General features: G+C 38.5%; 1 protein-coding gene across 1 annotated transcript; it reads left to right on the forward strand.

Annotated features, from left to right (window-relative positions):
• The first annotated feature begins 8,834 nt into the window (after positions 1-8,834).
• Positions 8,835-24,080, forward strand: LOC111908539 (uncharacterized). The gene is made up of 6 exons (XM_023904359.1): positions 8,835-9,034; positions 9,077-9,159; positions 9,201-9,385; positions 22,916-23,165; positions 23,237-23,787; positions 23,865-24,080. Exons 1-6 carry the CDS (start codon positions 8,835-8,837, stop codon positions 24,078-24,080), a joined length of 1,485 nt encoding a protein of 494 aa, XP_023760127.1.
• The last annotated feature ends 2,438 nt before the right edge of the window (positions 24,081-26,518 follow it).

Consider the following 26,518-nt stretch of genomic DNA (forward strand, 5'->3'; position numbering starts at 1 on the left):
GGGGCAAAATGGTATTTTTCCTTAATTATGGTTACACTTGTCTTGGGATTAATGGAGCATGGGAAATTACCTTAAATGTTAATTAGGGTTAATTAGTGTAATTATTAGGCGGAGTGTAGTTTTAGCAGTTTGGGTGTGAGTTCTATCAGTCATATGTGTAAGGTGAGTCTCCTCACTTATTCTTACCTGTGTGGTAGAATAGATTTATATATGTGATGACCAACTAGTTCTATATGCTATTAATGTGATATGTGTTACTATGCGTGTGCTGAGACAGTCTCCAGGGTTGTTGACAACCCACTGGGCGTGTTGTATGCCCATTGAGACTTCGAGTAGTCTCCAGAGTTGTTGATAACCCATAACTATTTATTTTGTGTTGTATTGTATGTGGTATTTTGTGGAAATCACTAAGCTTCATGCTTATAATTGTTGATTAAATGTGTTTCAAGTACTTTTGAGGATCGTGGGAAAGCAAAGGCTTGATTGTACACATTCGCTTGATGTTTATGATACCAAATATTTTAGGACACTCTGATATTTTGATGATGATTTGTATTTGACACTGTGATTTTCTTAAGATAGTTTTTATAAACAATTTTTTATATAAATTTAAAAATGAAAATTTTGATTTGAAAATTTGGATGTTATAGATAGATGGGAGTAGTGCATTGGCTCGAATGTTATATTCGTTGTTACCAAAACTTATTTCTCATATCAATAGTGTTATTCTTTAATAAGGTAATATTAAAATGTGGTGTTTTAGAACTATTCCGATTAAGCTAAATGTACTTCTTTGGCAAGTTTTTTTTGGATAGGATCCCTGCCAAAGAAAGTTTGGAGAGTATGAATATTGATGTTCCCTCGGTGTTATCCCCATCATGTTCTTTCCAGGTAAAAGATTGCAACCATGTGTTTGTTAATTATAAGGCGACTAATCAAATATTGGGTGAAGCTTGTCAAGTGAATGGATCTTCCTTCCCCTTATTTGAAAATGTTTTTGAGCTTATGGTTTGGATGGATGTGATTACATTAACAATAATGAAATTGAAGTCTCTTAAAGTCATAGTTTTGACTATGATACAAATTATTTTGTAGTATAGGAACATTGTTTTTCTTTTCGTACATCTAGTTGGGTTTTGTGCATTCTAACACTCCTAAGTGTACATGCAACCCTAAATACCTTGGATCTATGTTTTCTCTATTATAAATGCAAATAAGAACTTCCAAGGTATTATCCTAATCTAGCATACAAAACAATGAGTGTAACAAGATAGAATACATACCTCTTTGATGTAGAAAGTCTTCTTGAAGCTTGAGTGCCTAGTGCCCCAAGTGTGACACCTCAAATGGTTCACACAACACCAAATACACTTGGAATAACTTGAGAGAAATCTACACTTCATGAAATCGGCTAGCCCTTCTATTACTTACTCTCTAGTGGCCGATTTTGTCAAGAATAAGATCTTTATATAGTGTTACAATTAGGGTAAACCCTAATTGTCATGACTTTCCATTTCCTTGGATCCATGGGTTCAAATACACCATGGAGCATCCATGGACCATCCTATGGGTTTTAGCCCAACTTGATTATCCATGGAGCATTAGCCCACTATATAAGTATGGATGATTTACACAATCAACCCATATATTTAATTAGTCTTCTTTTGATTACTTAATTAATCCTAGATTAATTCTTGATCAATACTAATTAAATAATCTTATTATTCTTATTATTAATATACTAGAACTTATAATATATTAATAACCATAAGTGTCTTATTTCTCTGATTATAGTCTATCCAAGTGCATGATGCCATGCAACCCAAATGGACCATGCCGAGTCGGGTCAAGTTTTACCAATTATAGTTATGGACTTAGACATTAATCCAACACATCCAACATGATAAAGAGTCATATTTCAAGCGTATTGTTATCCATTCTTTTCATTGATTTTTGAATAGATTTCTTAAATGAAGCAGTACTTGGACTTTGTTGTTAGAAAAGCTTTTGTTAAATGACTCTTTGTAATTGTCCCTTTTTCTAACTTCTTTCGAGTGTATGTTTTTATAAAATATTACTTCTTCAAAAAAAATCTAATCAAAAAACTACTGAAGTACCTTTTCGAAGCTTTTAACATGGCCGGGTTAGTCTAGCCTACCCAAAAAGTGGTATAGTAGGTAAGCGAGTTAGCAACGACACTCATGCTAATAGAAATGAGAGTATTAGTGTGTAGCCTACATTTACTTTTGGTTTTATGAAATCTTACACATTTTAAAAGATAGAAACTATTTTGCCAAACATTTTTGCACAATAAAAGCTACAACTTATAGCTTTTGTTTACTAACTATCAATTTTCAGCTTACTCATGTAAGTTAACTTTGCCGGACATGACCTTCATGATTTATATCATTTTACACATTTTAAAAGCTTATGGTTACTTTGACTGAGCATTCCACACAAATAAAAACTATGACTTATAGCTACTAACTTTGAGGTTTAAACTATCAAGTAGTTTACCAAATATACCATATGATTTTTTTTTTATATAAAATAGAGATTTTAAGTTCATACAACCATATAAACCTTTTTTTTCTTAAATATAAAAACAAAAAGTTTCTAAAATTGCTTTAAATCTCATTACCAATATACTGATATTGTCATATTTATTCACATATTTATTCTTTATTTTAATACATTTATGCTACATTTTAGTTAATAATGAAGATATTTGGTACTTATAATGTTTAACTTGTATTTTGTAGCTAAAAAGGACAATCTTGAAGGAAAAGGGCCAAAACCAAACAAAATCTGGAATTTGGAGGGCTGAAGCTGTAAATATGTAGCCTTTATTCCGATCATATGCGAATAAATGCGATTATGGAGCATCATTGCGTAAGGATGTGAACGAAAGGATAACAAGGTGAGAATGATTATTCTAGAAGATAACTAACCGTACAACAAGTTTTCTTGTCATACATGAATTGCACTGATCTCACGATGTGAGACCCTAATTTTCACGATGTGAGATGCGTTATAAGGAAAGTATAAATACCCCTTTACATAATCAATTTTAGGAGGTTGGATTAATATTCAGAATTGATAGAAGAAATAAGAAGCCAAAGGCCTGCAAAAATAAACCCCTTGGAAGAGAAGAAGAATTAAGATCAAGAATTTAAAAATTACACATCACATTTGATTTGAATTGATTTAATTATATCAAATTCTTATGTATTTGTGTGCTTATTCTGTGCCATGAGTAGCTAATCATTAGACTTTTGTTTAGTGTAGATGAACCTTAATATTATGTGTTAGTTTCTTGCTTATTAAATTATTTAATTAAATATTGCTATAAGATAGATGGTTAATAATTATTCTAATAAATGGACCAAACCCCAACCAATTATGAGTGCTTGAATTATATCACAAATAAAATCAGCAAATGAAACCAATGACAATAGAAACATACCAACCACCCACAACAATATATTAATAATGATATATAAAAGAGGAAAGGGGAGATTCCATCGTAATAACATTTAATAGAAAAACTATATAAAAAAAAAAGTAGAAAATTCATAAATGAATTTCATGACCCGATAAAGTTTGTTTCTTAATATTCATTGTTTAAGGTCGTGGTGATTCGAGTCTATTGCGATATGTATTTATGTATAAAATATTTTTATCCAAAAAGAAAAAAAATCTAAAGCTGATAATAAAATTCGATAGAATTAAATGTTACAAAACTATTAATAACACGATATAACGTGTAAAACGAAAACAAAAACTCTTTAAGAGAAGGTGGATGCGTTCAAAAAGGCCAATGCAATTCACCACGTTTATTCGTGTTGTTTTTATATCTATTGTAGCGTGAATAAATCATATCTATATAAAAAAGAAGGATTATGTGTGTATTAATTTATATAAAAATGTTTTTAATGTTTATTCATGCGTTATAAAAGAAAGAACAATAATTGAATAATTAGATATACTTATTCAATTATATATTAAAATGTATATTTTCTATATCTTAACACGTTATTAAATGAGAAAGGCAATGGATATAAAATACAATTTGTCAAACTAATAAGTACCAAAAAATTATTGGATATAATATACAACTTGCCAAACTAATAAATCATATGTTCTAAAATGGATAAAATAGTATCCAAAAACTTATTCGATTTTACATCAGAAAGGACAATAACTAATGTTATGTTTGGTGCGCCACAACTAGTTATAAGTTCAGGAACGGAATCAGGAATATTCATAAGGGGTAGCCTATATTTTTTCTTTCGCCCATGCAAAAAACGTTTGTTTTCTAAACTCGTGATAAATGTTCTTTTGAGTATTACATAACTGATATGGTAAAGACTCAATCGCCGGTTCAAAACATGTCAAAACCAGACCGGAATCGGAAGATAAAAGAAAAAGACAAAGGAAGATATACATTTTTGGTGAAAAATCATCTTAAGGCACACTTGTATCTTAGACTCTTAGTTTAAGTATTAAGTATTGTCTATCTAATTAAATTCTAAGTGAATGGAAATGGACTGTGACACTTTTGAAATAAAACCAAGTTCATAGTTAACCTACAAGCTACAACAGAACACCGTATTGTATTGAAAGACAACATCAAGTCAAGAGTAGAGAGACAAAATCATCTATCAATGTCAAGTTTATAACCATATTTTGTACAGAGCATTCAAATGTACAATACCAAATCACAAAAAGCAAAATTACAAGAAACAAAAATCACAAGACAGAATGTCACTGGAGCATTATGCCTTGCGTCCATATCAATGGTTTTACTAGTATTTAATTATATAATTTTGTATGAAAGGGGAAAAGAAAGTAAGAGCACCATATACCAACATTACATATAGATTGTATGACTGATGCATACCTTATTTATGAGTTTTCACTGTCTCATTTGTGAACCTGTTAGCATCATGAGTTTCAGATCATACCGGTAAGCGGCTATCAACCAACCTCCACTTCATCTGGTGAGAATAGCCACCATAACCTACTAAAACCACCACTGATTCGCTGCACTATAATCACACCTGCAAATCGAAAAAAAAGAAGAAGATAAATCCTCGTTTTCTATGTGAATCCCATCAAACCCACGCACCCTTCTCCATCTCGCTCATTAAACCTGCAAGTCGCTTAAAGGGAAATAGGTTGAACCTCGTGTTCTTTTGTACGATTGAAGGGAAAACGAGAGATATAGTAGATGAAATTTGAATCAGAATAGAAAGAAGACAGATGAGAAATTAATCGATTGCAAGAGACGGAAGGGGGCTTGCAAAATAAAACGGCAAAAGTGTGCATATCTCAGATGATTTTGAGGGGTATCCCGGGCTACCCCGGGATCCAATGTGGATCCTCTAGTGTATAAGTTATCTTATTTTGTAAGGTTTTTTAAGTTATGTTTGAAAAGCCTTAAAACATCTTAAAAGTTAGCTTATAATCTAGCTTTTTAAAAAGTTACTTGTACTAATTTTTCATGAGCTTTTTAAGGTTTCTCCAAATATATCCTTATTTAATTATAAAAATCATATTTTCTAAATGACCATTTATGTTATTTAATATTTTTCAGGTAGCTTATCAGCTAGTTTTTACCAAATGTCATTTTTTATCAGCTAGCTTTTTAGCTATTAGTTAGCTTTTCAGCAAATACGCCAAACATAGCCTAAGATGATACATATATTCACATTACATATAAAAAATAACGATCTTAATATGATATTCTTTGACCCAAAGATGATGTAATATCGTATACATCAAAAGATGATTTGGAGATTCATGGAAGTTTAAAGGTGTCTAGGGAGTTATATAGGTCCATTAGGATTGGCATAAAAGCCCTAACCATTTTTTAAGGATAGTGAAGTATCTAGTAACCTACACCATCAATGATCTTTCTCCAAAGATTAATTATATGGCGAGTCTCATTCACCATCGATCCCCCTTCCTACATTTATGAAGACTCGTTTAGTGTTTATACTTAAGAAACAAAGAATGAAGCAAATCCATAACTGGAACTTTTAACTTCTCTCATGAATCACTCATCATCTCATACGATTATTATAATCAAGCATCTAAATCAAGCATCTAAATTTTTTTCAAAGTTATCGGGGGGTGGGGGGAGGATCCTCATGGTGGTCGCGACGAGGGACATCAACAAAGCGATAACAAAGGTGGTGTTTGTGGATTTTGAAATTCATAAAGTTGACCTCAACCTAACACTCCAAATGGGTGAGCTTATGGTTAGTACCCACTGGTTTTTCGCTTAGCATCTCACCACAATGGGCCTAGTGGGTTTGTTACCTCACTTTTGGGCCTTTTTCCCACACCGGACTCGACACGAGTTTATTTTGGGCCTTGCCAGTAGCCGCATCAACGCGCCAACATCATGCAATAACCCACTTCCAGGTAGAATCCAATACAACAAAATTTTAGGCCTCCAACCCAGTTTTTGGATGTTTATAATCATGAAGAACATGCCCATGTCACAAATCAAAAAAATGACTAGCCAACTTCATTGTAATGTTTAGTATTCCAATAACCCATACAATGTTGACAGGTATATAAACTCAGGGTGTAACGTCTCATTTGCATGCTAATGTGTGTATTCTTCAAACCCATAATAATTGTTTTTCTTTTCATGTTTTTTTCGATAACGAATCACAACTATGTGTAAGTACTTTGGGAAATACCATCCTTAATCACTCAATCTCCTATCTTCCTTTGTTTATAAATTAAGTTCTAATCACCCATCAAATCATCAAAATTTCGATATATGCTAGACGTTTTACTCGTCATAACAATTGTTTCATTGAATTTGATGAATTTAGATATAATCCGTGAGGGATTAAGAGCTGTGAATCCATGAGGGATTTAAGAGAATGTTTATGCATTAGAGATGTGAATAAAGAGACGAAGATTAAAAAGAGTTTGAGACAGACATGTTATAATTAAGAGATGTGTGAAGATTAGAGTATGAGATAAATGGACAGATGAAAAGGAAAGAGTATAGAAGAAGAGATGAAGATAGAGTATGCGATAGATGACAGGAGAAGACATGAGGAGAAAAAAGTAGAAGAGATATCAGTATATGCTATGAGAATAAGATATTAGATTACAGAGTATGAGAAAGAAGCAAAGAAGAAAGATAGAGTATGTAAAGATAGAAAGAGATTGAAGAAGGACAAAATTACGTAAATGGTCCCTGTGGTTGACAAATTATAACACCGGAGGTCCTTTTCAAAGTTTGTGAACACCATGGGTCCTTTTGAGAAGAAATTTGCACATGAGGGGTCCTTTTGGTAAACACCGTTAACTTAGAGACGTTAGTCTCTCTCACGTGCTCACTATGTGAGGGCAATTCGGTATTTTTCATCTTTGCCACACTATTGCCTTTCATGCTCATAACCCTACGTTAGTTCATCAATCACTACCCCAAAAACCCTTTTCTCCTTATGATTGAAGAATCTGCAAACAACCATAATCACGAGCAATATCTCCTTCATCTTTGTTATTGTTGAAGTTCATGCATAATGGTTTTTAGTATATGGAATCTTCGTTCACGTTTTGCCCCTGAACCAAACTTGCACGAAGAATATGGTAAGTTTTATCATCAAAATACAAAGTTTATCTTAAAAAATGTTATAGTTAGTTTTTCCCCTCCAAGGTAACAATAAAGTTTTGATTTTTATCAGGATCATTAGAAAATTTTTGTTCCTTCAAAATCCATCACAGTGGGGCTTTTACGAAGAGCAGAGGAATAAGATATATTGACGGAATAGTTGATTATTACGATTTCGTTGATATGGATTTGTTTTCTATTCACGAGCTAGCCGACATGGTTAGGGAACTTGGACATAAGAATGGTGAGCCAATCTACCTTCATTTTCATACACCAGGTACTAAATTGGATTTTGGGTTAATGCCTCTGGTTACTGATGGGGATGTTAATAACATGAGTAAATATGTTAAGGAAAATAAATTCCTTCACATTTACATGGGCAATCAACACTTAATGAACCTATTCCATATTTTTATGATGCAAATGAAGGTCACCCATTGGAAGATGCTACTAAATTAGATTCATTTGAAGGCCTTAATTTTGGGGACACAAATTTGGATGATGATGATGATTTGTTCAGTATGGATGATGAGAGTGAAGACGATGGGATTATAGATGGTAGTAACACAAACAATGAAGAGAGTAATGATTTACTATATGATGAGAACAACATCTTAAATGAACCAGAGGTTGACATGACAGACTTTATTAGTGTTTTTGACCAAGAAGTTGACAGAGATCCAAGTACCATTCCAATTCTTGATTCATTTGACAATGGTGAAGATGAACTGAATGTCATTGATACCCAAGTTCTTGATTCTGGGATAGTTGCAGGGGACAAGAGGATGGAAATGTTGAAAAATCTTGCAAAGCCAATTCTTTGTTCACTAGGGGAAGTTCATCAACCAACATTCAGACTTGGTCAAAGATTTAAAAATAAAGAGGATGTGAAGCAGTTGGTGAAACTTCATTCAATACACACTAAGAGGTCCCTTTATTTTGAAAAAAATGACAAAACAAGAATAAGGGTAAAATGCAACGGTGTTGTTCCAGACTTTAGTCAATGTGGGCCATGGACAAAAAGCAAGATTAGAAGCAAAAAAAAGTTGTTCAGTCTACTTCTTCCACTTGCCCTTGGTTATTGTTTGTTTCAAGGAGAAATAGTGAAGAGGAGTGGATGGTGAAAAGTATAGTTACAGATCACAACTGTGTTCATACTAGAGAAATCAAAGCTTGCACAACAAATTTCATGGCTAAAAATCTCATTGGACAAGTGGAGAGGAACCCTACTATTCCTGTTAGTGCCTTACATGAAGAGCTGCAAAAAAAATATGAAGTGGGGTTTTTAAGGATGAAAGCTTTTAGGGCTAAACAAATCGCTCAAAAACAAGTGTTTGGGGATTTTCAAAAGCAATATGCTTTACTCAGGGATTATGGATTAGAACTAATGTGATCTAATGTTGGAACAACATTCAAAGTAGATGTGTACAGTGAACCAAATCCCAGTTCACAGTCTAGAATCTTTAGAAGAGTTTATGTTTGCTTGGGTGCTTTGAAGTTGGGTTTTAAAGCAGGTATGAGAGATTTTTTGGGATTTGATGGTGCATTCTTAAAGGGTCCTTCCCAGGTCAAGTTTTGTCTGCTGTAGGTCTAGATTCAAACAACGGAATCTACCATCTAGCCTACAGTATTGTTGAAGCTGAGACTAAAAGTTCATGGAGTTGGTTCTTAGAGTGTTTAGCAGATGACCTAGATTTAAATGCATCTTCAAACTTCACCTTTATTTCTGACAGACAAAAAGTAAAATTCTTTTTAGATTGTTGTTGGGTTGAAGATTCGTTTGAAGATTGCGTCAATGGGCTCGGCTGTTAGTCCATTTAATTTTGTATTCCGGTTTTGGGCCTGTCCATACCGTGAGCTTGCTAGGTTACTATATAAGTATATGCTTGCATGCATATTAGGTTAATGTTTTAACGATTAAGAGTATTACGATAGAATTACAGATTTCTTTGATCGTTCTTGTAAACCTACTAACCCTCTACAGTTGATGTTCTTTATCGAGCTCTTCTGAGGGTTATTTTATAATCATTCAACCTGTTTGATTCATCGTTGAGTTATTCTTTATTTTACATTCGTTCTTACTATTTAAATATTTATTCACCTGTTTAAGATCTAATCGATCTTCAAGGTTAAGTATTAATCTCATCAATTGGTATCAGAGCATGAGGCTGTGTAATCGATACACATCTTTTCTGTGAAAAGGTTTCAATTAGGGTTTTTCCGCAATTACTAATATTTATTGAGCCGTCATCTCATTATTGACGTATCTTGATATTTATTGTTTTGCCCTAATCTGAGTTATTACAAGTCTGATCTTTTAACAGGTTTTTTCGATCATAATGGACGAATCGCAATCAAATCCTATCAATATTTCCAACAGCATCGGTTCGACGACGAAGATTCCAATCCTATATACCCATGATTATGAAGTCTGGGCGCATCACTTTGAAGACTACGTTATAGGATCTGAGGATAATGGATACCTCATATGGGAAGCAATCATTAATGGACCTTTTTCTCATTCTGCAACGTCAAGAATTGTTAAAACTCAAAAGGAGTATAACGATCTGCTGAAGGATGTCAAAGATATTGCACAAGATGAAAAGGATAAATTCCAGTGTAATATCAAGGCGTTAAGATTGATAAGATTCGCCCTTCAGTCCGACACCTTCAGGTTGGTCAGCTCATGCACGACGGAAAAGGAAGTTTGGGATAGACTTCGCGAACTGTACTCTACAGACGAGGATCTCGAACATTCTATCCAAACCTTGCTCTTATCTGAGTTTGGAGAATTCAGGCAAGGAGCCGAAGAAACCGTGACCCAGACGTTCGATCGCTTCAATCATCTTCTCAGCAGGATGATCAAACATGACATTGAAAGGAAGCTTATCGAGCAGAAGGTTACGTTCTTAAATGGTCTAAGGTCAGAATGGAGAGCAGTGGTGTCAACAGTCAAAGCCCATGAGCAGTTTAAATCATATTCTTTGGCGAAACTGGTGGGTATTCTCAAGTCTCAGGAGAAGATTGTGCTGCAGGAAAAGAACGTTGTTTCAAGCCTAGGTTCTCTGGCCCTCCTGTCAAAAAGTAAAGCTGTGATGGAGGATGAAGACTTCAACTTGGAGGAGTATGACCTCACATCTGAGGATTATGCTATGATGGTGTCTAACCCCAAGAGGTTCATAAAGAAGAGATTCCCCAGCAACAAAAACCGAAACTGGCAGGGGAGTTACAGTTCAGAAAAGGTTAATAATGAACCGAAGGTTGAAGAGCCCAAGAAGGAACCGAAAGCAGATGGTGATTCTGGAGTAAGCTGTTACTACTGTGGAGGGAAGAATCACTATGCTAAGGATTGTGTCCTTAAGAAAATGGCTGAAAAAGATGAAGAAAAGGATGAGGAAGCTTTGCTACAGAAAAAGCTTGATGAGATGAAGAAGAAGAAATCTACCACTAACCCTTCCATGAATGCTCTTATTGTGCAGGGTTCGGTTGCTGATGACGAGTTCGGTGGAGTTGAAGTTTGGTCAACCGACTCAGAAGACGATGAAGTGAGGAAGCCTTCGCATGGAAAGGCTTGTGTGGCAAAGGAGGAAAGCAGTGGAGGACGGTGCTTGATGGTGTCTGATGTATCTCAGATGAGGGGATACAACACTGATGGAGGAAGCGATGAACCGAAGGAGCAGCAGGACATGTGCTTTACGGCCAAACCGCTCAGCGTGCAGTTCAACGAGCTTGATGAACTGATCAAGAAGGTACAATCAGTTTTCGTTTCATTTAAAGTACCACAATCCTCATATGAGAAAGAACTAAAAAATGTTAATACAAGAATTTCTCATCTAGATAGTAGTTTAACTCAAACTCGAGTCACCAATTCTAACCTAACTGATCAATTAAGCAGGGTGTCGTCGAAGAGTGAGGAGCGGCGCATGTGGATCGAGTTGAAGGAGTCTGAATTAGTTAAAATAAAAGACGAAAACATTTATTTACAAAGAGACAATTTAAAGTTGTTAAAACAGCGGAATGTTTTTTGTTTAATTGCAAAACGTCTTTATTCTAATATTACTCAGCTTCACTTGGACTGTGAAATAGGCCAAAAGATCCATCGCATGATTTTGCCCTTCCTTGAGTTTAAGGAGGATGAAATCGATGCCGAAGCTTATAATTGTGAGAGTGTGATATCATCTGATGACGTCAATCCGACCTACATGTATGGACTGGACAAAATAGAATCTTTCATTAAATCCAAGGACCACAAGAACATGCTTAAAAATCTTTTGGATGAAAATGATAGACTTAAACTGAGAATCGAAACCATACAAAAATTTGACTCTTTAAACGCCAACCTGAGCTCAGAAAACAAAATTGATGTTGAAAATGCATCTGAGCTTAATGAGGACGACAACATGAGTGAAATTTCTGTAGAAGACACGATTGACTGCTCAGAATTTGTAAAAAACGAACCTGAAAACCACAAGAATCTAATTTCTGAAAATTCAGTGGAGTTCGCTCGATTGTCCCAACAAAAGTCCCCGATCTTAGTAGAGAAAGCGGTTGTATATCAAAAGGTCCAGACCACTCCAAATCAAGTGTACAAGGTCACTGGAGTAACCGAACATCAGACTGCTGAACTAACAGCTATTGTAAACGAAGACAATGCTGGTGGATGTGATGAGTTCTTCTGGTCAGCACCAATCGATAATGCAGATGAAACGGTAGGCTTGTCAGAAAGGACTTCATGGATTAGTAAAGGTAGATACATACCAGAACCTCTGAACAAGCCAGATAATTTCGATGTGCCAAGTACTAGTGGTACGAAAGACATTCCTCAAGAGAATGGAAGTTCGGAAAAAGAAGACATTCCTTCTAGTTCCTCAGTTCAAAGTGAAACTCCCACAGCTCAAAGTGAACCTGCTAAGGAGAAACCGAAAAGGAAAGCCAATATTCATCATCAACCGAAGCAGATGAGGAATCTGAAACGTGAAAGGAACCAGAGATACAGGAAAAATCTCTCTGAAAGGAAACAATTCTGGCAATCCCAGAATGCATATTTCTCACATCAAGACAAGAATCTGAAGTTTGAGAACAATCCTGTCAAAAAGCATGAGAGCCATAACAACCGAAGGCCACGGTTCGGTTCAGAAGATAATAACACCCGAAAGCCAAGGTTCGGTTCAGAAGAGAATACCAACCGAAACCAAAGGTTCGGCTCTGAGAATGACTCCAACCGAAAGCATAGGTTCGGTTCAGAGAACTGCTTCAACCGAAAGAAAAGGTTCGGTTCTGAAGTTAAAAGAGATCAAAACTCTAAGGTCAGTCCCACCAATAATCAAAAGCAAAAGGGTCACCTAGAGTCTCCAGTCAAGAAGTCATCTCAATCTAAGTCCATTCCTTCTCATTCATCTAATTCTTCTAATTCTTCCAATTCATCTCCATCTAGCTCTAAAGCTCATTCTGTTCATTCCCAAAAATCTCATTCGTCAGCTGAACAAAAAGGCAAACAGAAGGTTGATGCATCCAAACCAGAGTCTAAACCGAACGCACCTAATCCTAATAAAATCAAAGTTTTTACCATTAAAAGGAAAGATGAAACAACACTTATAAAACGAACATATCTTGTTGACATCTCTCTTACTATTCCTGTTCCCATGAAAAGCTCACGAGGACCCAAGAAACTTTGGGTTCCTAAATCTGCTTAACTTTTGCAGGTTATAAGTGACGAGCAGTTCGACGAAGAATGGTACATCGATAGTGGATACTCACGTCACATGACAGGGAGGAAAGAGGAGCTCCGGGAATACAGGTCTCTTTCAAATGGTGGCAACGTCAAGTTTGGAAACAATTCTCTCGGCACCATAAAGGGATACAGAATGATAACTAATGGTGATTTTACAATAAGGAAGGTGGCATATGTGGAAGGACTCCAACACAACCTCATCAGTGTATCTCAGCTTGTTGGAGGTACAGGTCTCAAAGTCTCATTCGACAATGAAGGTTCTGAAATTATTGAGAAGAAGACAAAGAAAGTAATTCTCAAGTCGGAACGCAAGGGTGAAATGTTTCCTCTAAATCTTAAACCCATCAAAGGAAACCCAGCTATATGCCTATTATCAAAAGCTCAATCTGACGAAAGCTGGTTGTGGCACCGAAGACTCTCTCATCTCAACTTCAAAGATATTAACAAACTTGTCACTGGAGGTCATGTTCGAGGCCTTCCACTGCTCAAGTTTGACAGAGATCATTTGTGTGCTGCATGCGAAATGGGGAAGCAGAGTCGTCAAAGTCATCCATCTATAATTAACACAAAAGTTGTTGAACCACTTGAATTACTTCATATTGATTTGTGTGGTCCATCATCTATCGAAAGCATCGGTGGTAGCAAGTATATTCTTGTTATTGTTGATGACTTTTCACGATTTACATGGGTGTTCTTTCTAAAGCTCAAATCTGAAGCGACTCATAAGCTGAAATTGTTCATCAAGCAGATTGAAGTACAGCTCAAGAAGGTCGTTCGCAACATCAGGAGCGACAACGGTCTGGAATTCAAGAACAGGGAATTTGAAGAATTTCTAGCAGAAAAGGGAATAAGTCACAACTTCTCAGCTCCCTACACACCTCAACAGAACGGAATTGTCGAAAGACGAAACCGATCTTTGTGTGAAGCTGCCCGAACTATGCTAAGTTTCGCTTCCTTACCTCTTTATTTTTGGGCTGATGCTATTTCTGCTGCTTGTTTTACACATAACAGGTCCTATCTCAACAAGCGATTCACGCTCACACCTTATGAGATTCTCAACAACAGGAAGCCCAATGTGAAATTTTTCCATGTGTTCGGCTCACGGTGTTTCATCTTTAACTCTAAAGAGCACTGCAACAAGTTTGATGTCAAAGCCGACGAGGGAATCTTTCTGGGCTACTCTCTCACATCCAAAGCATACAGAATCCTCAACAAGCGTTCGAGAAAAATCGAAGAAACATATTACGTGACCTTTGACGATAGCTATGTCAAAAAGCTACAGACCAAAGAAGATACCGTCGGGGAAATCATTCCTCAAACTGGCTAGGTCACAATCTCGATCGCTAATCTATTCGAGAAGTTTATGGAGCTATTTGACGAACCAGAGAAAGCTACTCTCTCAGAAGCAGGAGCAGCAGACAACCAGGTCGACCATATGAAACAAATTGTCGAAGAAGCTTCCAGGAGAATGAACGAAGGAGGATCGAATTCTGATGAACCTCCATCCAACGATGCTTCAGTTGAGGGGGAGCCAAGCTCATATGCTGAGGGGTAACCATGCTCTACAACTGCAACCGAAAGTACTTCTTCAACCGAAAGTGCTTTACCAACCGAAGGTGCATCAACGCCTGAATCCCAAGCACCACAAGAAACCTCTGAACCTCAAGTTTCTCCAATCATTCCAGAAAGCTCATCTATCGAGGGGGAGCAAGCTGATATGACTCTCGACTATGAAAGCCAATCCGAGCCAGAAGAAACGATCCACGCTGAACTAGATCCCACCTTTGATCCAAACTACCCTCCTCTTGTCAAATGGACCAGAGATCATCCTATCTCTCAAGTGGTTGGTGATGTCTTTGAAAAGGTACTGACCCGATCACAACTCAAGGCAAAGCAGACATCCTTATTTTCAAAGGTTGAGTTTTGTATGTTCAACTCATTCGTATCAAAAGTTGAACCGAAGACAGTTAACACTGCTCTCGATCACTCCGATTGGGTTCAAGCAATGCAAGACGAACTGAACGAGTTTGAAAGGAACAAAGTCTGGCGCCTGATTCCAACTCCTCAAGATGCCTCGGTTGTTGCTCTCAAATGGGTCTTTAGGAATAAAATGGACAAGGAAGGGAATGTTATAAAGAACAAGGCTCGTCTAGTGGTAAAGGGTTATTGTCAGGAGGAAGGCATTGATTATGAAGAGACTTTCGCTCCTGTAGCTAGGCTGGAATCTGTAAGAATCTTTCTTGCTTACGCTGCCCACAAAAACTTTGAAGTTTTCCAAATGGACGTCAAGTGTGCATTTCTTAATGGAGAACTCGAAGAAACCGTGTATGTGGAGCAACCTCCGGGGTTTGTGAACGAAAAATATCCAAATCATTGCTACATTCTGGATAAAGCTGTGTATGGCCTCAAATAAGCTCCGAGAGCCTGGTATGAAACGTTAACTAAATTCTTAAAGATGTCTAAATTCAAACAAGGTTCGGTTGACCCAACCTTCTTTCGCAAAAAGGAAGGTAACCACCTTATGATAGTTCAAATTTATGTCGATGACATCATCTTTGGCTCAACGAATCCCAGCCTAACAGCTGAATTCAGAAAGCCGATGGAGACTAAATTTGAAATGAGCTCAATGGGTCCTATTAACTTTTTCCTTGGATTAAATATTAGACAGGGACCCGAAGGCATCTTTATCAATCAGGAAGCTTACACGAAGACTCTCCTAGTAAAGTTTGGTATGATGGGAGACTCCAAAGTCAAAGTCCCAATGGCATTCGGCACCAAGCTAACTCCATCTCTAGAAAAACCGGCTGTTGATATCACGCTCTATCGTCAAATGATAGGCTCACTAATGTATCTTACTGCTAGCAGGCCTGACATCATGTTTTCTGTATGTTATTGTGCTCGATTTCAGGCAAACCCACGCGAACCTCACATGCTTGCAGTAAAGAACATCTTACGCTATCTCAAGCGAACCACCTCCTTAGGTCTATGGTATCCTTCCAACTCAGGCTTCTTCGTTCAAGCCTATTCAGATGCAGACCTTGGAGGATGTGGACTCGACAGAAAAAGCACCACTGGTGGCTGTCAATTCCTTGACGGGAAGTTGGTAAGCTGGCAATTCAAGAAACAAACGTGCGTGTCGTTGTCTACTGCCGAAGCGGAATACATAGCCGCTGCATCCTGCACCTCTCAAGTGATTTGGATCCAGAGTCAACTTCGAGACTATGGACTCAATATGAAGAAGATCCCACTATATTGTGACTCTGAAAGTGCAATTAGGATCTGTCATAACCCAGTGCAACACTCTAAAACCAAACACATAGCACTGAGGTATCACTTCATCAAAGATCACGTGGAAGATGGAAACGCCGAAGTTCACTTCGTAAGAACCACTGATCAACTGGCTGACGTCTTTACCAAAGCTCTTCCTGAAGCATCATTCAACAAAATTTTACAAGGGCTAGGTATGATGGAATCAGAATCAGTACCTCAAACTACCTCTCAACCTCAAACGTAAGAAGCGAACTTTACCGAACGTTCAGGTTCGGTTACATAATCTGCCTCGCTCATCACTACAAAGGTAGTTTTCTTAGTTGTATATTTCTTGTACAAAGTTGTTTATTTTATTGTCAAAAGTATATTCTGATTGCATGTCTCAATTCATTGGTTTTCAAAAATTTTCCAAAACCGAAACCTACCGAAGGTTCGGGTTCGGTTTTTCAAAATTTTCTTAAACCGAAACCAACCGAAGGTTCGGGTTCGGTTTTTCAAAATTTTCTTAAACCGAAACCAACCGAACGCTCGGGTTCGGTTTTTCAAAATTTTCTTAAACCGAAACCAACCGAACGCTCGGGTTCGGTTTTTCAAAATTTTCTTAAACCGAAATCAACCGAGCGCTTAGGTTCGGTTTTTCAAAATTTTCTTCAACCGAAACCAACCGAACGCTCGGGTTCGGTTTTTCAAAGTTTTCCAAAGTTTTTTTTCGAGTCTTATTTTCTTTGCTTACTTTTTACCTTTTATTTTTTTTCTTTTAATTTTTCTTATTTTATTTTTTTATTTATTTATTATCTACTTCAAAAACTCCAAAAAATATTTTTCTCTTTTAATTTCACTTGTGCTCGTTCGTTTATGGGGATATAATTGTTGGATTACTTAAGTGTCCCTAGAAGCATGTTGCTGTATGTGTCCCAAGCCTCATAAGATTCTGAATAATCGCCTTAATGACCTGGTATAAACAAACCTTGTCTTCCCAATAAGGCTACTGCATTTATTCTAATCGTGAGCTAGCTCACTCTCTTCTCACATGAGTTAAGAGTTTTTCTGCTTGGTCCTTATTTTCGCAGCAGAGGTACTTTAATTTCTTACACCATCCCCATTACATTTCTCCACTATATTCGTTTCATCAACGTAACCCTTGAGACTCTCAGAAATTCCCACTGAGGTTTATGGTTACACAACATCTGTGTTTGTGATCTTAGTTTCGTGTCACTACGAGCTGAGTGAAACCCAAAATTCAACACCTAACGAATTGACGGTGAACAATTAATCTGCTCAAGTTTTCACCAAAGAATTGACGGATGTACCTTCATGAAATCTCAACCTTTATTTTGTGTGATTACTATGAAATTGTTAAACACCATAACATTTCTTCCCTTGGGATCCAGTTTTTAATTTTTTTTTAGATTTTATCTTTTCCAAGCTATTTAAAATTAATTCCTACCTACTTGTTCAACAGACTACACCGGTCTCACAAGTACTTTGTTCACTTTCTTTCTTATTTCAAGATTAGAATTGTTGAATCAAAGCGAAAGCCACCTTTACTTAGCCTAATTAAAAGAAGCCTTTCAACATTTATTCATAAATGTTTGATCGTAATTCAACGGGAATCCACATAAACACTTTAAGGTCTCTCTTGATCTTGAAGGAAGAGATTCGTGCCCGGGATCACTTGTTTCGTGTCTTTATTGACATCACATTTATTCCTTAAAAGAGTTGCTTTATTCCTTTTTTTTACACTCTTAGCACGAAAATCTTTGATTTTCCAAAATTCCGTTACTAATTACTACAGGCTGTATTATTGCTTTGGTGGTTATTTATGAAGCTGTGGTAAAAAATATTCCACGTGGGTATTTAATTCAAAAGATGTCGTTTAAAAGATAAGACAAAAGGTTGCTGACTCGGCGGGAGTTAAAAGGATTGAATTTCAAACGACGGTAAAAATGGGGCGCGTGTGGATTTGAAACGCCCATACTTTTACTGACATCATGGACGCGTGTGCGAATTTCAAGGGATTTCTCTCTGGCACTTAAAGGCGCGTGAGGATTTGAAACGGTTTTCTTCTGAAACGGCGCTTGTTGGGTGGCGTGATCCTAGGAATCTGACACTCTCTCTCCTACGTGATCCTCGCATAGAAGATTTGAAACGATTTTTCTCTCTCCATTCCCTCACTATAAAGGCAGCCTACACTCTCATTTACCTTTTTACTGTTTCCGGATTTTCTAGAGAGCAAAAACTCCCAAAAGCTTCACTGTTCATCTTCTTCTTCTACTACCTTCAACAATGGCGGAATCATCCTCAGTCCATGCTACCTCCCACATCCTTCCTATTCGTCCTCAACAATGCCTGGTGATCGATCTCAACCCTCTGGCGTACGACTCCTACATGTTGCCGATCATCGAGTGCCTGAAGTACTCCCAACTCGCTCCGGCTCTCTCCAGGATTGAGTCTGTGCCCATGGCGACTCTCTCGCAGGTTTATGCGACTGCCTATTACGACAAAGCAGTCGAGCGGGTGTTCTTCGAGGTTGTTGATCACAAGACCTCCATTTCTCAACAACGTTTCTGCACACTGCTAGGGTTGGCTGCTGACCCATCGAGAATTAATCCGGAGACGATTCCGGTTGGGCATCTGTATAGCATGTTTTACAATATGGGGTACACGGAGGTCCTCACCTCCGTCGCAAAGTTCAAGAAATCTTGCTTGCCGCCACAGTGGAACGGCATGTTCACAGTCCTCTTCAAGGGCTTATCAGAACGGAGCTCAGGATCCGATGGCGCTAGTCGACTGTTCTTGTCGATCATGTATGCAGTTTACAACGGGGTCAACTTAGATTTTGGGTTGGTTCTCTGGCAACAGCTCATCCAGAGCCTTTCTTCTTCATCACGACATTCTGAGGTGTCGTATGCCCGGTTCTGGATTCTAATCACAAAGTGGGCAATGGACAGGTTTGATATTCCCACTGCTGCTGGTGCATCGATGTCTTCAATCGGTACGTTTCATACCAAGAAGATCATCGTCTCTGATGCATCTAAATTCTCGTTCATTGGCTCTATTTCGGAGACAATGTATGGCGACGTTCCCTCTGACAGCAGGCTAATCCGGACGATCAAGGAGTTCAGGGCAACTGGACCTAGGGACCTTACACCGGAAATGCTGAAGTCCATCCATGATGCTGACAAACCGGTGAACAGGGGCAAAAAGGCGGACAAAGGGAAGCAAGTGACCAAAGCTGCTAAAGGTCCTTCTCCCAGGAAGAGGAAACAAACGAAACCTGCCAAGTCACCGCAGCCGAAGAGAAGGAAGACTCAACCGAAGTGAAAACTTCTTATTCCTTCCTCTTCGAGTGACTCATAAAATGAGAGTTCGGGTTCGGATGGCTCTCAAGGAGGCGAAACCCCTCAAAGAGGCAACACACCACCCCGCTCGGCTACCCCAGAGATGGAACTTCATAATTCACCAGTTCCTTCACCTCCTCAAACCATCCCTACTTCCATTCCGACCATAATTCCCACTACCACTATTCCTCCAACCTCTTTCCCTATACCACCACCCATTTTCACAGATACCACAACAACCACTACAAAGGTTACAACCAACGTATCTGATACGGGGGTTCATACCACTACAACCGAAACACCACCCATAACCGAACCACCTCAAACCGAAACCCAGCATACAACCGAACCTACCCATACTCAACCACCACCCGAAACTAACCCCACACCCACTCAACCTGAACCTACCAAAACCACCACACCCCCAGCTTCACCACCCCCACCATCTCCAGATCATGCCTCTGATGGAGATAACCCGTTTCTTGGCGGTGAAAACATGACCTTCGATTCGGTCTATTTTAGTCCGTTTCAGGTTCAAAGTGACGAAGAGGATGATGCTCCAGTGACAAAGAAACATCTGAAGGAGCTAAACGAGAAGGTTGATCTGCTTCTTGCGTCATCCACAAACGCTCAATCATCTCGCTCTGAAGCCGCTCTTCAGAAGATTGTTGATGCCTTCTCTAGGGCTCAGCATGATTCGGTAGCTTCAGCCACTGCCGCCATAGACGCCTCCACAAAATCATGTGAGGCTGCGACCGAAAAAGTCGATAAACTATTCTCAGACGCTTCTTCCCTGTTGAAGTCCCTACAGGAGAGCGCTGATGCCACAAAGACAACTTTGGAACCAATAGTTCAGCAGTTGGCCAAGTTCGTCTCAACGGAGTTACAGTCATTCGCTTCACTTCGCCAATCTATTAGCAATGACAACTCGGCCCTTTGTGCCTCCATTGATGAGCGCCTCGCTAAGCTTCAGGAGGATCTCGCAGCTGAAAACTCATTAATGGACGTTCTGGCAAGCAAAACCACCGCCCTTAAGGTCAAGAGCACTTAGCTTTCAAACTCACAGCAACAGCTTGAAGCTCTTCGATCCGAACGGGAGGTAATAAAAACATGTGTTTCGGATGTACACGCTGCACTATCAAACATCCTAGAAGCACACGATCCAATACTCAATCATTCGGTAAGGCGAACCCTTGCTGAAAAACTTGCTCCTGCCATGGACCTTCTCAGCAAAATCGAAGGTTTACCTAGTTTCGTGTCCGATCCGAAACAAGGGGGAGAAGTAAAGTCCGGATCGAAACCACCTCCTTCCTCCAAAGCTACTCACACAACCGAACCACCTCCGACTGGTCAAGCTTCGGGTTCGGGTGTGAAGGATAAAGGGAAACACATAGCTGAGGAAGAAGATGAAGATGAAGATGATGCAACCATTGCGGACATGTTGAAACATAAAAACAGTCGCAATGTGGATGATGATGTCAATCATGTGGCGCGAGAGGCTGAAGAAGCCGAACGCATGCAAAAGGAAGCCCACGATCTCCTCGAGAGCAGGAAAACTCTCTTCCCTGCCTGGACTCGGGAGCGCATGATTAAAGAGGCCATAGATACTCCTAGCATCTTATGGATCGAGCCGGTGATTTCATTCAATTGCTATAATTCTTTCGATTCGCAGTTCGACATGCCGTTGACTCGAAAGGTGTTTATCTTCCATGCCTTCTCTAACATTTTTTAAGTCCCTCATCCAAACCCTGAGGTGGATAGGGAGTTGATCGAATTCTATCTGAAGGTTGCTCGTCCTCAGTATCAAACTTGGAGCGCCCAGAAGATAGTGAACGTTCGGGTCTTAAAGCCTTACACCGAAGGAAGGTTCATAAACGTTCGGTTCAAGGTGATTCGAGGGTCTGCAAGAACTGAACATCATATATACCTGGCAGATCTACCGAATTTAAATCCTCATGATTGGATCGTCTTGCATAATATCCTTTTGACTGATGAAGCCGAATATGGTCCCATTATAGACCATCTCAAAAGGATGTTAGTCTGTTACATCATGGAGGTTGCCCTAATGGATCAGGAGGTTGCCACAGTCTTCAAGAAGAAACCGAAGATAGCTCCTGTGGGATCGGCCAGTGATCTTAATAAAATGAAGATGGGCAAGATCGATCCGAGACGTAATTCGGTTATGTTCACTAGAGCTGAAGGACAGAAATGTCTCTTCGCTTTAGCTGACAAACATCTTTACACCACTGCTTGTCTAGAGCATGTGTTATCGATCATTCGAAGGTGTAAAGAGAATGCAGCGGATGATGTCAAGTACTTCAACGACATGATCCAGTGGTACATCCGGTTTAGACAGACAATACTTGCTCTAATCACGCGTCTGTTTAACACCGTGAAGAAGAAGGTACCTGCTTTAGCTGCAGGCCCAAGCAACAAGTGAAGATCTCGCTCCAATTGACGCAAAGGGGGAGATTGTTGGGTTGAAGATTCGTTTGAAGATTGCGTCAATGGGCTCGGCTGTTAGTCCATTTAATTTTGTATTCCGGTTTTGGGCCTGTCCATACCGTGAGCTTGCTAGGTTACTATATAAGTATATGCTTGCATGCATATTAGGTTAATGTTTTAACGATTAAGAGTATTACGATAGAATTACAGATTTCTTTGATCGTTCTTGTAAACCTACTAACCCTCTACAGTTGATGTTCTTTATCGAGCTCTTCTGAGGGTTATTTTATAATCATTCAACCTGTTTGATTCATCGTTGAGTTATTCTTTATTTTACATTCGTTCTTACTGTTTAAATATTTATTCACCTGTTTAAGATCTAATCGATCTTCAAGGTTAAGTATTAATCTCATCAATTGTCATAACTGCTATTTCTATTGCTAATTTGTAACTATCTAATTTATGTTTGTTGTCTTAAATTAGGGTATCATACCTGCTATCAATCAGATGTTCCCAAATGCTGAGCATATATATTGTTTACGACATATTCATGAGAATATGAGGCTGCATTGGAGGGATACAAAGTACAAGGACTTCTTATGGGACATTGCAACAACAACTACAATTCCACATTTTGACAATGCAATGGAGTTGTTCAAGAAGTATGATGTTACAACACATGATTGGTTGAAGAAAATTACAGCAACACATTGGAGTAGAGCTCATTTCAGTGGTTTGGCTTTTCCCTGTTATTATTGCACTATTTTTATATAAATTGTATTAAATGTATATAATCTTATATAGGAAGGGCAAAGACACACAGCTTGACAAATAACTTGTGTGAGGTATTTAATTCAAAAATCATTCATGCTAGAGACAAACCCGTGATAACTTGTTTGGAATATATTAGAGAATACTTGATGAAAAGGATAGTTTTTGTTCAAAAATCCGTTGACAAATCTAAAGGACCACTAACACCAACAGCTACAACCATTTTAGAAGGTATTAAGAAAGAAGCAACTCAAAATGTGTGCATTTTTAATGGTGCTGAGAAGACACAAGTGACCACTCTAAGGAAGGACCAATATGTGGTCAATTTGAAGAAAAAAACTTGTACTTGTATGTATTGGGAACTCATAGGCATTGTTTGTAGTCATGCTGTGAGTGAAATTTGGGACAAAATCAAGTATGGTGGAAAAAAAGTACCTGATATAGAGGCATGGGTTCATCCAGTTTATTGGCTTCAAACATGGGCTGATATGTATAGCCATAAAATAGACCCTATTAATAGAAAGAGCATGTGGCGCAAATCAGCATGTCCTTTTATACTAATGCCCCCTAAACATCATATTCAGGTAATCTTTAAAATTTAAACATAATACTCAGGTACTAGGTACTATCTGGTTCTAATATTTTTCTTTTTTATTTTTAGGTTGGGAGGCCAAAAAAGAAGAGAAAGAAAGTTGTAGGTGAGGTTGTGACTACAGGGAAAGACTTGAGCAGAAAGTACATCACAATAACCTGCAGCAAGTGTGGAAACAAAGGGCACAATCAAAGAAGCTGTAAGGGTCAAGGTGGAGAAAGAGAAAGGATGAGTGATGGTGGTAATGAAGTGCAGAAGAAAGGCAAAGCAGTGGCTGATGGGTGATATTTGTTATGTTTGTGTTTATGGGTACTTTGCTTTTGGGTATTTTTGGTTAAAGAATTTTTGACTTTTGCTTATGGGTAGTGTTTTGGTTAGACATATTTTTAGTACAATGCTTTTGTGACATTAGATTTTAATTTAGTTTGTGTAAAAATCATGTTTTTGTGAAATTTGATTTTAATTTAGTTTATGTAAACATCATATTTTTGCTTACACAAATGATACTAGAATTGTTGCTTGCATGATGTTATGTTAATATTAATCCAGGAAGATGCAGTACTCAAGAAGCACTTAACAGAAAATGGTATCCCTCATATGAAAATTACCAAACTAACCTTTATTGATTCTAACATGGATACACATCATAAAGTAAATCCCTTGTGAATACGTAAAGTAATTCAAAAATATACCAAATTGCCCTCACATATTGGGCATTTGAGAGAGAATAACATCTCTAAGTTAACGGTGTTTACCAAAAGGACCCCTCATGTGCAAATTTCTTCTCAAAAGGACTCATGGTGTTCATAAACTTTGAAAAGGACCTCCGGTGTTATAATTTGCCAACCACAAGGACCATTTACGTAATTTTGTCTTGAAGAAGAGTATATGAACATGAAAAGAGAATAGAATATAACTCACCAGACTTGTTGTGTGATGTAGCAATTGTTTTTCATGTTTTGCAGGGTCAGGTAACAGTCATGGTACGCGAGAAGATAGGAGCATAAGGAGTTAGAATAGAAGAATAATTTTTATTTATTTGTAATTACTTGTAGATTATTTAAATAGATAGAGTTTATTGTAAACTTGTGATTAAACTTGGGATGTAACGTGTTTTAATTTTTATAGAATTTCGCATTTGTTAAAAAATACTCTGATAATCATTAATTAATTAAATGTATAAAATTGGATCATTACAATTGGTATTAGAGCCATAGTTTGTGTAACGACCGAAAAATACAACCAATTTTAAATTTTTCAAAAACATCAAGGGTTTTCAATACAAAACATTTAACGTGTTCCCAGAATCACAACACTACAAAATCATGAGGAGCGGTATGATCACGCCTTCGCCTTGCCACGATCTCCTGAAGAACCTGAAAAACATGAAACCACAACTGTAAGCCCGAAAGCTTAGTGAGATATCCCCAAAATACCAACCACAAATACCACACACGCATAACGTGCCATAACATATCCGATCACAGAACAACCATGCACTTCGGGTCTACTGTGTGACTGGTTCGCCGCACCGGCCTACAGTCCACCTGGTACACCCTCTGAGTCTATCCACATACATCGAGTCTACAGTGTGATTGGTCCGCCCGGTCCCGGGCCTTCAATCCACCTGGTCCACTCTCTGAGTCTACAGTATGACTGGTCCGCCGCACCGGGCCTTCAGTCTATCTGGTCCACTCTCCGAGCCCTCGGCATGTCTGGTCCGCCCTTTCGGGGCCTACAGCCTATCCGGACCGCTCGCTGGGCCTTCGGGACAACCGGTCCACCCTGGGTATTTTGGCCTACAGCACGCAGCAGGACCTACCTCAACCCAACTACAGTCCAAACAACCATGTGCACATATACGTACAATCATATAGCAATTCACAGTCAACAAGCAGATCAAACAGATCATATAGCATATCATCATCCTAACCAGGATACCGACCTAACAGGTCACTAGCATAGCATCACCCTATCTCTCAGGATATCGATCTCAAACAGGTCTCTATATGCCATCCTAGCTCTCAGGATGCAAACATAACATAGCAACAACATAACAACAACTACCCGAATCTCAATCCGATTAGGGCCAACCTTGGTGCCTTAGACCCTGTTGATATAGTGAGGATAACTCACCTCGAAACTGCCGATTGAACAGGTAACCCGAACTGCTACGATCACTGATTCGATTTCCACCACTGGACAACCGCCAATGCACTGAACTCAAAACAACAATAAACAATTACCAAAATTCCCCTGGAAACCACTGGTCAACCCTTGGTCAAAGACAAGGTCAAAGTCAACTCCTGACTGACCCTACTCGCCGATTCAACCCTATGACTCGCCGAGTTCCCATAATCAGAACCTCACTCAATCCGCGACCTAACTCGCCGAGTCACCCCGAGACTCGTCGAGTTCAACATCTCTGAGTCCACTCGCATACAACTCACCGAGTCATCTCTTGACTCACCGATTTTCGACTCCACCAGGAAATATTGGGACTCTTCGACAAGACTCGCCGAGCCCAAGAACAGACTCGCCGAGTCTAAGGCTATCTTCAACCTACTCGCCGAGTTGTTCATACAACTCGCCGAGTTCCAGGCAATCTTCATCCTACTCGTCGAGTTGTTCATACAACTCGCCGAGTTCCAAGCTATCATCAAGCAACTCGTCGAGTCCACCCATGTGACTCGCCGAGTACCACCGGTCTGAATCCATACAAA

Source organism: Lactuca sativa, chromosome 8 (assembly GCF_002870075.4).
Source record: "Lactuca sativa cultivar Salinas chromosome 8, Lsat_Salinas_v11, whole genome shotgun sequence".
In the NCBI taxonomy this organism is placed as follows: domain Eukaryota; kingdom Viridiplantae; phylum Streptophyta; class Magnoliopsida; order Asterales; family Asteraceae; genus Lactuca; species Lactuca sativa.